At 47.3% G+C, this 15,388-nt stretch overlaps 1 protein-coding gene across 3 annotated transcripts in view; it reads right to left on the reverse strand.

Moving 5' to 3' along the window:
• LOC119406910 (nuclear pore complex protein Nup153) overlaps positions 1-15,388 on the reverse strand; it is a 65,167-nt gene that overhangs the window by 5,437 nt on the left and 44,342 nt on the right. For all 3 annotated transcript variants that reach the window (XM_049419587.1, XM_049419586.1, XM_037673690.2), the window contains 3 exons: positions 14,858-14,995; positions 11,055-11,516; positions 738-2,312 (listed from right to left, as the gene is read on the reverse strand). In XM_049419587.1, the coding sequence (XP_049275544.1) occupies positions 738-2,312; positions 11,055-11,516; positions 14,858-14,995 (2,175 nt within the window). The remainder of the gene's footprint in view (positions 1-737; positions 2,313-11,054; positions 11,517-14,857; positions 14,996-15,388) is intronic.

Genomic DNA, 15,388 nt, shown 5'->3' on the forward strand with positions numbered 1-15,388 from the left:
TTTTGCACCATGACGTGAATTGATAAAGTCGGGAAACGTCGCATGCACCAACCCAACTGTCTTCATGTGTGTTCACCGTAGCCCTGTTGGTTTAGTTGTTAAAGATACAAAACAGCAAGGTTTGTTACAGCTCAATATGGCGGCACCAAAATCCGTCCGTAAAATAGTCTACACAGAGACTGCTCGGAGCAAATGTGAAGCTCGGTAAATGCTGATAAGATATTTTATTTTGATATTTAAGTTGATTTTTGGATGGTGCACCTGCTGACATCAACACCATTGTGACGTCAGGCTACAGTGTCAATTCTGGTGACTCCCCACTCCAGTATGGTTAGTTGCGATGATGTCAGGTACCAAAACATTCACTATGGCCACTTTTGAGTCACTAAAGACATTCAAGATGGCCACTTGTGCATCACCAATGCAGCCACAGAGCGGAGCGGCCGTGGAAATGTCACGATATCTTGCAGAAGCACATGACGAGAAGCTCATACCGTGCTGCGATGTCGGGGTACAGTAGGGACCGAAATTAGCTCTTAAAAACATACTGTAATTACTTTTTCAGGTTGCACTCATGCTTACCAGTACATTTTCTAGACTCTTCAGTGCTTGGCCTTTCATTTGACACGCACAAAAAAAATTACTGAAAATTTTCGTGTCAGTACCTCATAAGCAAAATTCAGACTACAACAACTGCCATCATAAAAGCCAAACATATTCAAGGCAAGTCAACTCACTTGGCATGCTGGTGGCCGTAGGTGCTACTGCAGGGGTGGCAGCAGGCTTGAGAGGGTTCAGGGCACCAAAAGCAGGAGTGGGTGTTGCCCCAATGCCAAACGTCGGCTGCTGTGCTGCCACATGTGGCTCTGGGGGCTTGCCTGTCAGGGTGCCAAAAGATGGCAAAGGAGCAGATGCACCACTGGCCGGTTGGGGAAAAGCCGGTGTAGGCTGGGAGCCAAACGAAAAGGTGGCAGCGCTGGCGTCAGTTTTCTGGCCAAAGACAAACTGCGAAGTTGGGAAAGCCGGCTTTGCAGGTTCAATGGTCGGCGTTGCTGCCGCAGGTGCAGTAGTGGCCGGTGCTAGGAAGCCAGGCAGCTGTCCAGAAGTGGTGGTCTGACTGCCTCCCTGAGGCACAATAGATGGCTGCTGTGCTGTAACTGTGGGGGCTGACATTTCGCTGGGCTTTGCTGCCAAGCCGAACGAAAATTGCTTTGGTGCCGCCTCTGCTGCTCCTGCTGTAGTTGCGGGCGTCCCGAAACTGAAAGGCTTAGCGGGAGTGTCGACAGGTGCGCCCAATTTCGGTGTTTGCTCCGCAGTCATGCCAAATTGAAACAGCTTGGGTGGTTCGGCGGGACCCGACGGGGCAAGGAATTTGAAAGTTTTTGCAGCCGGTTGCTGTTCTTCGGAGGAGCCAGGCTTGACACTCTTTGCGGGCTCCTCTGCAGTAGAGCCAAACTTGAAGCCTCCAGTGGCTGTCTCTGTTGAAGGGGTGGTGCCAAACTTGAAGGGCTTTACTGGTTCCTTGACAGTAGTAGACGCAAAAGGAAATCCTTTGCTTGGCTCTGCCATGTGGCCAAGTTTGAAGCCGCCCGATGCACCCTCCGCAGAGCTGGCTATTGGGGACGATTTTGTAGGCTCATCCGTGGTGGCACCAAACTTGAAAGCCTTTGTAGAAACTTCTGTGCCACTTCCAGTCTGAGGATCCTTGGCTGGCTCAGGTGCGGTGCAGCCAAACTTGAGAGGCTTTGAGGGTTGATCCGAGGACGAACCGAAGTTGAACAGCTTTGCAGCCTCTTCTGTAGTTGTGCTTGGCTTGGCTCTTTTTGTTGGCTCCTCTGAACTAGCACCAAACGTAAATGACTTTGTGTGTTGTTCAGATGCCGTTGCGCCAAAATTAAGTGGCTTTGTTGTGGGCTCGTTAGTAGTGGTGCCAAACTTGAAAGACGTTGCAGACTCCTCAGAGCTGGTGCCAAACTTGAATGCCTTTGATGCTTCACTGGCTGATGAACCGAAACTGATGGCCTTTGATGGTTCCTCCGAGGAAGAACCAAACTTGAAGTCCTTTAAGGGTGCCGCAGCTGTAGTAGAAGTCGTTGGCTTGGTAGCGGCACTTGTAACAGTGGTAGTGCTAGGAATGCCAAATTTGAGCGGTTTCGCCGCACTCTCCGAGGAAGGAGCACCTTCGGATGGCTTTGCAGAGCCCGACGAAGGTATGCCAAACTTGAATTGCATGGGCGCCGCAGCAAAGGGCGCTCCTCCGAAACCACTGGGCTCAGAGGAAGGCAGCTTGAAATTGAAGGTCGCTGCAGCCGCTGTTCAAAGCAGGAAAAAAAAAAGTGATAGGTGTCACAAAAGAAAATGAACTAAAGCTAAGACATAAAGAATGTGGGAACAGAGGCAGCTGGAAGTGTTTTACACTTTTCTCTTCCGTTTTTGTACCAGCCAGGCACTGTTGCTCCGATACAATGTAGCTACAGCTGTGTCGTGAGCACAGTAACGTTAATAAAATAATTGTGGCACAACTGAGACAACCAAGGAAAAAAAGAGAAGACAGGAGAGCCACAATTATTTTATTAGGCTATGCACCAACTCGCCCAACGTCACACTCTGCTAAAACAGTAATGTTAACAGGATTAGAAAGAAAAACTAGAAAATGAAATATTTAAAAATGTTAAAAGGCTAGCAATGCAGGAAACCATATCTGATAAAACACCTGCATTTCAGGCAATATCATAGGCAGAGCCTTGTGTGACAGCAACCCATTGAAAACATTGCTAATAGTATATAAAACCTCTTATGGCTGTTTACCCGCCACCGTGGTTTAGTGGTTAAGGTGCTCGACGACTGACCCGCAGGTCGCGGGATCGAATCCCGGCCGCAGCAGCTGCATTTTCGATGGAGGCAAAAATGCTTGAGGCCCGCGTACTTAGATTTAGGTGCACGTTAAAGAACCCTAGGTGGTCGAAATTTGCGTCTCTCATAATCATATCGTGGGACGTTAAACCCCAGCAATTATTATTATTCTTATGGCTGTTTCACATGCTACAATTCTGGACAGAATTTTTCTCCAGTGTGTACTTCACATTGCTGCTTCTCATGCAGTTTTTTTTAATTGTGAGCACCTACTCCCTGAGGACAAAATAATTGTCGTGGGTGGCACACACTTATCCAGTGCACATTGACAGAAATAAAGCGAAATAAATTAGAAACATTTTTTTCCCCTGTACATTTGTTATGTTTAGACTCATTACCTCACAAAAACAAAAATAAGCAGGTAATTAAATAACAGTGATGCATCTACACTTGTTTACATTATCTTGTTTACATTATCTGTTTACATGCAACAAACATCATCATTCTGCAGAGCCAGGTTGATATTGAAAAAGTGCAAAGGATCGTCAGTAGGAAGCTCATGAGTGAAAATTAGGTCTACCATTTCATGAAACGTACAATGAAAAACAGACAGAATTATTTAACAGAAAATAAATTTTGCATTCTGACGAACTTTTTCTTTTCTGCTGATGCCCCATTTACTACACCCAACCTCACTATAACAAAGTTGGAAAGAGAGCCGAAGTTACTTCCTTATGTCTATTATGCATTGCCTGTAATTGCAATACAGTTGAAACTTCATTTACCGAAGCGATGACGATGCTCAAATTATTTCGTTAAATCGGGAAGTTTGTAAAATCGAGAAAGGAATTTTTGGCCCTTCAAATTCTGAAATTGTAACGTGGTGATGCTTGAAAGATGCTGTGGCATTTTATTTCGTGTGAAAAGTTAGCGGGCTATGAGAAGCTGCCAATATGCAAAGATGGGGAGAACAAGTGCGGTGATTGTGTGAAGAGGCAGAGCAAGAAAGCTGCAAGATGATTAGTGTCATCTTTCGCATAAGCCATTAAATAACGAAAGCAACCACTGTGCTCCTGTGGGAGCATTTACAGGGACAACAAACCACCGCCGCCTCGAGCGCCATATGGTTGCATCATAGCATCACCAACTGCGAAGTCTGTTCTGTGCGAGGGCGCAACATGCGCCCTCGTCAAAATGATACTGGGGTCGTGACTGGGTGGTGAGATGTTTTTAGGTTACAGCGGTACAGCGCGCACCCAAAAAGAAAACAAAAGAATGTCTGTGTCAAAAGTGGAAAGAAATCACTTCATTCTTTACTCATTTATTTCCAGAAAAACTTCAATAATCATGTTTAGTACTATGATAGTTTCATTAATTCATGTTGATAACATTTAACCCAATGTGTACCTGCTGGGGAATGGAAATTTCTTCGTTAGATCGGGATATTAGTAAAATCAGGGTTCTTTAGATCAAGTTTCTGCATCAGCGAATAAGAGTGCAAAGAAGGCGGCACTGTGGCCTGTGATTACTCTAGTGAGCTATGTATGCAATGAAACTTTATTAATGCAGAAAAAAAATGGTTTACGTGTTGCCATTCTTCGATTGTGTACCTGGCACAACAGCCCTTATGACAGCTGTGATATGGAGGTATTGAACCGCCATGCTGATCGGCTACCGAACACCACAGAAAGCAGAAAGTCAGCACTAACATGTGGGGATTTCTTTCCTTTCGAGACTATCTTAATTTGTTAAAACAAGGTTTCAAATGCATGTATCACTAGGCGGTTGTTAAGGAAAATTTCATTTACTTCGTTACATCAATTACTTTGTTATTGCTCGTTTTAACACATTTAAATACAGTTTCCTGCCATGCACAATAAAGCTTTAGAATTCTCTCCCCAGTAACACTCGCTCCTTACCACTAAAAGATTTCTGTTTGCCATTGGTTAGCATATTACTCCCACGTAAATCACTTCATTTTTAATCATTGTTCCTTTTGTGTGTATTTTTTTACCACTAGTATTATTTTCCTGCATTTTTGTTCGTTGTCCTACCTACAAGCATTACACAATGCTACCACTAATTTTATAGCCCTAAACTAAAGCTGCAGTTCTTGTATATAGAAAAAATAAATATTAATGCATTTCACTACAGCAATAAAACATAAGGATGTAATGAACGAACACCGTGAGATCACCAGGTTCATTTTAAGCGGGCTCAACGATACTAAGAGATGGCTGCTTTTACCACTGCTTAAACCAATGTGTCCAGCAAAGCTATGACCATGGTCTAGGAAAGAGTGCATGCATTCCTACATTGCAGAATGCCGGCGCCTAGTCAGACAAGAAAATAGGCACACGTCTATGATGAGCTATCCCATTGCCAATTTGAAAATGGAGTACATGTTACTGGATACTGTTCCTGCACTGACTAGTTTGTGTAGCTGCTATTTGCACACGAAATTTCAGCACTTGCCACACTGTAAAAAATATTGTCATGCTTTACGTCAAAATATTCTGGTTACTTGTGGTCACATGTCGCTGTACTTTACAAACGGTCTTGCCGTTGACAGGTAGCTCACAAAATAGGAACAAAGGAACAAAATACGAGCAACTCCGTACATTTGCGTGAAATATATGCACTGTAAAATGTTTTTGTACTTTGACAGCATGTGTGTGATACGAAGTACAGGTGGTACGTTTCAACAAATATAGTGAAATATGGTGTATTTGCTGATGGTTAGCTCATAAAGTAGAAACCAGAAAGCAAAATACTAGTGCCTTTGTATATTGCAAGTGTAACATGTATGTGTCAAACTCTATTATTACATAAAGAACAGCCATAAAACTTCAAACAAACGCATTAATCATTGAGTTTACAAAGTGCTTTGCCATATTTTTTGAAACGGACCAGTTGTCCTTGTTATCACAAACGTATTGCTTGTGAAAGTACAAAAACATTTTACAGCGAAAATTCTACATGTAAAGATAGTCATTTGTGTTTTTTTTTTATTTTACATAACCCGTCACCAGAACCTTTCATATATTACGGAGAAGTGTGTGGTCACAAATTACCAGAATATTTTGCAGTAATGCATGACAACTTTTTTTTTAGTGTAATAGAGCTCAGTTTTTTTCTTCTTTATTCACTGTTCCTTTTAAGGGGTATTCAGACAGGGGAGAAATGCTCGGGGGGTAAAGGCGGAGCCTAGTGACGTCAACTCGCGAGGAGAAGTCTCCACAAATGCCCCCCACTCACACGGACGGGGCTGTCACCGATCTCGGAGGCGTGTGCGCTGGAGATAGATTGAGAAGGCGCAGGTAGGCACAGCAAACATAATTTAATTACACACAAGAAAAACTATAAGAAAACACTCAAAATAACTAACAGAGAAAATCTTATAACCACAACAAAAATATGCGAAAGTTAACAAACACACTTCTCAGTACTTTGAGACCTACGACTAGCGTCGCTACTGGAGTGTCTGGCCACGTAGGCCTCGCCGTCGAGTCGTAGTCTGGATGGAACACGCTTACTTGGTTCCGTCAAACTCCATGAGTCCCGCCTCCGTGGGGTTGGATCCGCAGTCGATGTTTCCGACGATCCTCTTCAATCGTCGCTCTGATACGTGTCGGTTAGCCACGCTGCCGTAAGCCTCTTCCCGGACGCCGACGTGGCCAGGCGTCGCTGCCGCTTAGGCCTAAGTACGAGCTCGGCCCCTGCTGTACATGATGACTTGGCGTCCCGGGGATTGTTGCTGGCTGAAGCTTGAAGGGGGACTGCTGCTGGTGCGTCCTGAATTGCCGCAAGGTGCTGCAGCACCTCCGAGGAGTTTCGCCCGAGCGTCGTCGAGGTCAACGGCCACGCCACGGAGTGCCAGCGTCACGGCCTCCGGAATCGAACGTCCGCTGCCTTCCCGTTGACAGAACGTAGCTGCCAATGCGACCTTCTTCTCCAGTAGCCATGCAAACAATGCCAGCTCATCGAACTGCTGCCTTCGTTTACGGCTCGTGTAATGTGCATCGCGCCGTGTGCTACCCTGCACGCGCTCGTGCCTGTTCCGCGTGCTTCTCCTCCTACTTCGTCGTCCATACGTCCTCTCCTTACTCATGACATAGGCCCCCTTTTTTGAAAGTTTTTTTTTCTAAAAAAAACTCTACTCTTCTTTCTTTTGTTGTAATGCCCGTCTTCTTGTCAACTCACAGGCCTTTCCACTTGACACTTCACCACATACTTGTCACGCACACCCACTTCGCTGGTCACTTCACAACACTGCTATATAAGTCAATCGTCCCTATCGCACTGTATATACACCACACACATCAATACATCACCATGTATGTTGCACAATTTCATCCTCTTAGTGCTATCAAGCTTTGCTTTTCCCTGTTTTACCCTCTACACCTATTTTTTGGCCGCTCAACAACTTCTACTCAAAAAATCGGCCCCCACATTTTCTCTCCCTTTAATATATTCTACACTAAATGAGTATTCTTGCAGTGCAAGACTCCCTCTCATTACTCTTTCATTTGTCAACTTCGCCTTGTTTATGAACTCTACCGGTTGATGATCCGTCTGCACTTTGAATTTCTTTCCGAAAAAATCGCTGTGAAACCTTTTAATATCCCATACTAACTCCAAGCCCTCCTTTCCCACGGTCGAATAATTTCTTACTGCCTACTCTCCCTTTTACTACTGTGCGCTGACACACATCACAGGACTTCACATATCTTTTAACTTCTGACTGAATCCCAGACCAAAAGAATTCTTCTGTAATTCTAGTCAGCGTGTTCTTAACTCCCTGATGCCCTGCTATGGCACTGTCATGTCCCAAGGTAAGTATCGCTTTCCTGTAAGCTTTGGGTACCATCAGCTGTTGTACTTCCCTTCCTGAACTAAACTGGCATCTCCTATACAATAGTCCATCGTGTATTTGGAACTCAAATACATTCCTGCTTCGCTGTTTCTTGAATGGTTCCCCTACCTTATGAAAACAACCCTTCAACGATTCATCCTTTTTCTGCTCTTCTCTGAACTCCGTAGGGGTTACATCTATATTCTGCATGGTCGCCACCTTCAATCTTGTGGCCTCTGCTTCTCTCTTTGCCGCCGCTCTCGTAATTGCTGCCAAGGCCACTTCTGCTATTGGCGTCTGCACTTCTCTTACTCTGTCGTGGCATGATTCCTTCTTACCACTCTCCTTTGGTTCCGCTACTCTACCACTGGTTGTATTCTGTTCATCTACCATGTCCCTGTTGTTTTCCCAGTTCGTATCCGGCTCATCTACTTTCCTGACTCCCGGCACATTACCCAAAATCAGGTCGTACATAGGCTTCTCTAAGCACTTTGCTGTCACCCAACCTGTGTAATATGGACTTGCAACTTTTATCCGAGCTTCTGGAAGCCTTCTCACCGAACTATCCACCAAAATGACTGTTGCGTACTCCCCTGTTAGATTCGACTCGTCTACTAAGCTCCTTTTCACCAAAACAATATTTGTGCCTGTATCTCTCAAAACTTTCACCCTTTGTCCATGCACCTCTCCGTCTACGACCGGTAACCCGTCTCCTACTTTCGTTCTTACCCGACTCTTCTTTCTGTGCCTGTTGCCCTTCTTCCACGCTATCCCTCTGTGAGTCCACTATACAAGCTACTGTGTCTTTAGTCCCAACTTCTCTTGTGCTACCATCCTGAGAGTCCACTATACAGGCTACTTTGTCTGTGGTCCCTGGCCTACACTCGTTCGCTCGGTGTCCCCTTCTGTTGCACAACTGACACACCACTACTTGTGAACGACCATCTCCAGTTCGACAATTCATAGCTTGGTGCCCAATGCGGTTACACAGGAAACACCTGAGTGGTCGCTGTGACGTGTTCGCTACTCCCTGAGGTCTACCCTCTGACTCATCTGTTCTTGCTTTGTCACAGCCTTCATTTGCCTTCCCTAGGTTTCTAAATCCCTGGGCCTCCAAATACTGATCGGCATGCTCTGCTACATCATCAAGTGAGGCTACCTTTCGTTCTTTCAGGAAAACACTTAACTTGTTACTGCAACAATTCAAGAATTGCTCCACGACCATGCAATCACGTACACCTTCATATGTTTTTTCTACATTCGCCATCTCCATCCATCTTTCAAAATAATTTGACAAGCGGCACACAAACTGCTTCGCTGTCTCTGCATTCTCTGGCTTGCACCCACGAAACCGCTCCCGGAAGCCTTCCGCCGTCAACCTAAATCTTTGCAACAGTGTTTTCTTGACTTTATCATAATCCATAGAGTCATCGGCGGGCATTCGGCCAAAAACACTTAAGGCTTCTCCTACCAGACAAAGGCTGAGTGCTGTTGCCCACTCCCTTCTGTCCCAACCTTGACCCCTGGCAATCCGTTCAAATCTGTGTAAATAGGCATCCAAGTCATCACGTCTTTCATCGAACGGAGCCATTAACTTTCTCGGACATATGCGGGTAGTTTTGGGTGACTGCGAGCCAGAGGATGCTGATGTGACGCTCTGGTCGTCTTGCGGAACACCATTAAGTTGCGCTAGTCTCAACTTCAATTCGAGAAGCTCTTTTTCGCGTTCAAATTTGCGCTCATGTTCTACTTGGGCATTATCAAAAAACTTCAAGGTCTCCTCTTTAGTCATTCCTAGATCTTTAGCTATCGCCGTCAAGCGCTCCCAATCCATCTCCGCACCAACTTATTCCCCCTGAGAATCGGTGACTGGGCCGGATTGAATCCTGGCAGGCTCGCCAATTGTTTTGTCACCGATCTCGGAGGCGTGTGCGCTGGAGACAGATTGAGAAGGCGCAGGTAGGCACAGCAAACATAATTTAATTACACACAAGAAAAACTATAAGAAAACACTCAAAATAACTAACAGAGAAAATCTTATAACCACAACAGAACTATGCGAAAGTTAACAAACACACTTCTCAGTACTTTGAGACCTACGACTAGCGTCGCTACTGGAGTGTCTGGCCACGTAGGCCTCGCCGTCGAGTCGTAGTCTGGATGGAACACGCTTACTTGGTTCCGTCAAACTCCATGAGTCCCGCCTCCGTGGGGTTGGATCCGCAGTCGATGTTTCCGACGATCCTCTTCAATCGTCGCTCCGATACGTGTCGGTTAGCCACGCTGCCGTAAGCCTCTTCCCGGACGCTGACGTGGCCAGGCGTCGCTGCCGCTTAGGCCTAAGTACGAGCTCGGCCCCTGCTGTACATGATGACTTGGCGTCCCGGGGATTGTTGCTGGCTGAAGCTTGAAGGGGGACTGCTGCTGGTGCGTCCTGAATTGCCGCAAGGTGCTGCAGCACCTCCGAGGAGCCTCGCCCGAGCGTCGTCGAGGTCAACGGCCACGCCACGGAGTGCCAGCGTCACGGCCTCCGGAATCGAACGTCCGCTGCCTTCCCGTTGACAGAACGTAGCTGCCAATGCGACCTTCTTCTTCAGTAGCCACGCAAACAATGCCAGCTCATCGAACTGCTGCCTTCGTTTACGGCTCGTGTCACGCGCATCGCGCCGTGTGCTACCCTGCACGCGCTCGTGCCTGTTCCGCGTGCTTCTCCTCCTACTTCGTCGTCTTCGTCGTCCATACGTCCTCTCCTTACTCATGACATAGGCGAACGGAGGGGGAGACCAGTGTTACTAGACTACTCTGGTGGCTTGCACCACCCGTTTGACGAGCTGCTGACGACGAGCTGCAGACGACCATCCAGCTGCAGACTGGATACCCACTGCCGCTCTCTGCAGGAGCAAGTGCAACAATGTGGCCAAACAAGAGCCCGAAATTCCGCCATATCCCCCACCGCCGGGGGATTGTTTGTCCTTTCGGGGAAAACGTCCCCGTCTCCTCCGAGGAGGCGCGGGGGGGGTCACGCCCACTCGCTAATCCGTGACGTCGCGGTCACGTGATCCGCAACCCCCCCGCCTCCCCCGAGCATTTCTCCCCCGTCTGAATACCCCTTTAGATACTGTTTTAGTTTCAGCACTCTTAGAAGGGCAGTAGTTTCATTGCAGAAGGCTAGTTTACTACAGAGCTCCAGTTTTTCTATTTACTGTTCCTTTAAATACTGTTTTAGTTTAAGCACTCGTAGGAGGGCACTTATTTCAATTCAGAAGGGCCGTTCACTGATAGAGCTCCGGTTCTTCTTTTCACTGTTCCTTTAAATACTGTTTTTATGGAGAAGGGAGAAGCTCACCCTGCGCCGAGGAAAGAGTGGCAGTGCTGGCCGACGGCCGAGGATTCTCGCAGGCACAACAACGCACTGCAGTAGGTTGGTTTCTGACCAGGCACGTGTCACACTCCCAAAGGGATCCACTGGCCACCACGGAAGGTGTAGCACCAGCTGTAGCACTGCCGGCCGACGGCCGAAGAGTCTCGCAGGCACAGCAACGAGTGGCACTGGTCTCATTTCTCACCAGGCATGTGCTGCACTCCCAGCGTGAGGCTGCGGTGGCAACACTGATAGGCAGCGGGGCCACGGGGGCGGGCGCTGAAGAAGGGACACTTGTGGGAGCTGCTGCTGCTTTGGGAGCAGCACCAGGACGCGGCGTCTCGCAGGCTTGGCAGCAGTTTGCCGAGGCTGCATTGGTGATCATGCACACCGAACACGACCAGCTCCCGGCAGCTGGCTTGAAACGTTCCCACAGGTCCCCACCATCTGGCCACAACAAAGAAGTGGATACAGGAAATGAGCGTCGGGCGCTTTTAAGCTATTTTAGCATCCCAACGCCACTTTACTTCTGCTAAAGCAGAGTGGCGAGTTGAGCAAGTTGGTTGATGCTCATCATGAAATAAAAACAGTGCAACACGTTAGACACACAGAAGAAAAACAACACAAGTGCTGACTTGCAACTATATTTGCAACTCCTGCTTGGGCCCGAACAGGGCCTGCAGTATCTGTAAATAAATAAATAAATATTTCTTTTAAAGGAGTCCTGACACAAAAATTTTCGCCCCGCGTTTTTTTGCTGCAATGTGTTGCTGGGGGCCTGTTAGTCATAACACGGCACATCGTTTGCTGCAGTGCGCGACAGATAATTAATTACAAGCTCCTCATTACCGACACAGCCTCAGTTTCGGTTTGACAGAGCTCCAAAAACGGCAAGCCGCCGGGTGCAACTATCACCACCTAGCGAGTGAAACGCTCGGTCACGTGAGCACACAGAACAGTGACGCATTTCCGCGCGGTCTGTCGTCGTCGGGCTCACCGTCGTCCGACGGCGACGATTTTCTTGCGGCGGGGATCGAAGGAATTTTCGACGTGGCGAATCACTTCATGTTTGACCCGCTGGCGAGGAGCGATTCGTCGGGAAGCGCGTCAAAACAGAAATGGCGGCTACGACGTCATCGTAACTTGTACCGGCTGCAACGGTTACGTAGGGGAAGTAGGGGGGTCACCTCGGGTCACCTCCGAGGGTGTCAATGCACTAGGTGCGGCCTATAATGCTGGATCGTGCTCGCGAACTTCAAAATTCATATAAAATACCTTCCAAGTTTTATTCGCTGCCGATATTTTGCAGATGGTACACGCACGTACACGGGAATCGATCCAGCAGGCTATCTCGGCCGCGAAATTTTGTGTCAGTACCCCTTTAAGAAGAAATCCAAAAGAGGCAAAAGTTCCGGGAAAGATGGAAGCTTGAAGAATTGAAAAATTTGTGAACACGGAGTGTCGCTGGCGCCAATGTTTCAACAGGTGGACTTGTCTTCAAGGCTGCAACTTGTCCGCTTGTCGAAACGTCGGCTCCAGCGACACCTTGTGTTCAGGAATTTTTCACCTCTTTTAAGAAGAAAGGAACAATGTGTACACACGAAATGGAAGAATAATACGCCTTTGCACATGCATGACAAACATGACACATGAGACAGCATAATCAGGTCTTTGCATCCAAATACAGTGGAACCCCGATCATACAACTTTCAGGGGACCATGCAAAATTGTCATGTAATCCAGGCGTCGTATAATCGAAAAAATCCACAGCATATCCACGGGGTGAATGATGATGAGTGGCGCGAAGCTCCGGAGGGAATCATTGGTAAACCGTGAATACTCCGAGCGAAAGTGAAAGCGCGCCAACAGCGAGTGGATTTTATTACAATGGTCCCCCTAGCGTACGTCGCCGCACTAAATCGAACGATTACCTTCCGCCAATTACACGCGCCATATGTGAATCTTCCGTGAATTCTGCCCAGTACATCATCGTGAGGTCGGGCGCGTTTATACTAAAGGGTCGATGAAAGCCATGGCGACTTGCAGCTCACTTTAATTTTACATGTACGCTGTGAATTTTTATTGTTTAATCACGCACAGGAGAAATCTCACACAGGCACTACCTTGGAGGTCAAAATCCAGTGCCTATATATACGGGGTGGTCAGCGAACGGTTGTGCAGCACGATCAGTCGGTTTTTTTCAATCAAGAAACTCGCTAGCAGACGCTGCCTGCGTCAGCCTCGCGAGGCGAGAGAGGGGGGGACTTTACCGATTGGCGCTCGCCCGTTGCCGATCGGGCGAGGTGGCTACATACTACTACTACTACTACAGAGGAGGGAACGACCCAACCCTAAGGAGCTTCGCCCCTAAAACTAAGAATATAGGCAGTGATGGTCATTTTGCACATGGAAACAGCAGCTGCGGTGCACAACCGTTTGTAGCGAGAGACAGAGGCGAAGGAATGGCAGTGGGTCTCTTCGATTTTTGCAAGCATGTATATCTGCGCAAGCTTCAACCAATCACGTGCAGAAAAAACCGCTTACAACAGCGCCCCAGCCCTCTGGAAGAGAGACAGCAGCTACACTCAAACCTCATTATAACGAACATGGATATAACGAATTATCGGTTATAACGAAGTAAGTGAAAAATAGTCTTGTCATAGCTAGTGTTACAAATAAACGTTTACAACGAATTTTCGTATATAACGAAGTTATTTTCGTGGCAGATGCAACTTTATTATAATGAGGTTTGAGTGTAGTTCCAGTTCCCGCGGCTGTCACACTGTTAACGTGGACAGGCTTAGCAATCGCCGTTCAACACGTCCGGAGCAATGACGCGAAATCTAGTGAAAGTTATCGCCTACTAGAAAGCGAGCTCGAAATTATCCGCCATGTTCTCCAGAACCACCCAGCAAGGGGGGGAGGGGGACCAAGACCGCACCGGAAATGCGCAGCACGGTGAGCAGTGCAATGCGCCAAAAACTAATGCGCTCCCGCTGGCTCTGGCTAGCTATGGCAGCCCGCGAGTAGGAAATTGAAGAGGCCCTGTGGTGGCAGCGCAGAGGAACTCGGTTCCTCGGTTTCCAGACTTTTTTCATCCGGCCGCAGTGTGCTCGCGTGCCAGCCTGTGTTGCCTTAGGGCTCTTTTTTTTTCTCGGACGGTCCCAGGGAGGCGTCGTACGAGGTGGGGCCAGCATAAAATTGAGTGGTACAATCGAGGTTTTTAATACATTATTTCTATGGGGGTTTTGCCGTGACCAAGCCAATTAGTCATAAAATGCGGGTTGTCGCATGACCGGGGACGTATAATTGAAGTTCCACTGTAATTGCATTGTTTATCTAACAAGCTTGTGTCATTTCTCTTTGTGTCTAACCTGTTGTGCTGCTGTTATTTCACGATTTACCGCTGCTATTATTGCCCCAAGATGCAAGGTGCAGGCAGAGGCTGTTAAGCTTGGTAATCACACTGAAAGATGCTTCTGAAGAAGCACTAAGGCTACACTGTGGGAGCTTCAGGTGCATAAGACACTTCTTTGTTATTTCGGAAATTCCTCCGAAGATGTGTTCTTGTGGAAGGAACTTCGCATTCCTTGCCTCTCCTTGTGCTGTCCCCTTTTCCAAATCTTGAATGCGCAGTAAGCACCTCTAAAATGGATCACTACCAAATCGCCTAAGCTTCAACCCTTACATCCCTGCTTTGCGCAGACTTCAAAAGCTTGTCAAGCCCACCATAACTTACATGCCTGGCACGAAACTGCAGAGAGAGAAGAGAGAACACTTGCAAGCACCTTTTACGGAATTCTTGCTGTCCTTGTCATTTTTGGCCGTGGCATTCTCTGGCTCTTTGGTCTCTGCGTCAACCTCCGGCACAGACTTGTTTGGAGGATCCACCTGCATGGCTTCTCTTGGCTTCTTCAGTCCATGACCTGAATTAAACAGTGCAATTATGCATCTGCCAGCACACAAAAGGCAGTTTCACAAGTAAGAAACCTCATATTCGAAACATTGCTCCATCTACAACTATCTGCAGCAAACAACTCAGAGAGTCCATTGCAGTCACACAGTGTTGAAAGGGCTACTGACACGAAAATTTTAAGTTGTCGTTTGTTTGCATCAAATGAAAGGCCAAGCCCTCAAGAGCCTAGAAAATGTACTGCTAAGTGCGAGTGTACCCTGAAAAAGCAATTACAGTATGTTTCTAAAAGCTAGTTTCGGTTCCTACTGCACCCTGACGTCACAACAAGAGCTTCTCGTCACGTGTTCGCGCAAGATATCGTGACATTTCCACGGCCGCTCCGCACTGTGGCTCCATTGGCGAC

Source organism: Rhipicephalus sanguineus, chromosome 10, assembly GCF_013339695.2.
Source record: "Rhipicephalus sanguineus isolate Rsan-2018 chromosome 10, BIME_Rsan_1.4, whole genome shotgun sequence".
Lineage (NCBI taxonomy): Eukaryota > Metazoa > Arthropoda > Arachnida > Ixodida > Ixodidae > Rhipicephalus > Rhipicephalus sanguineus.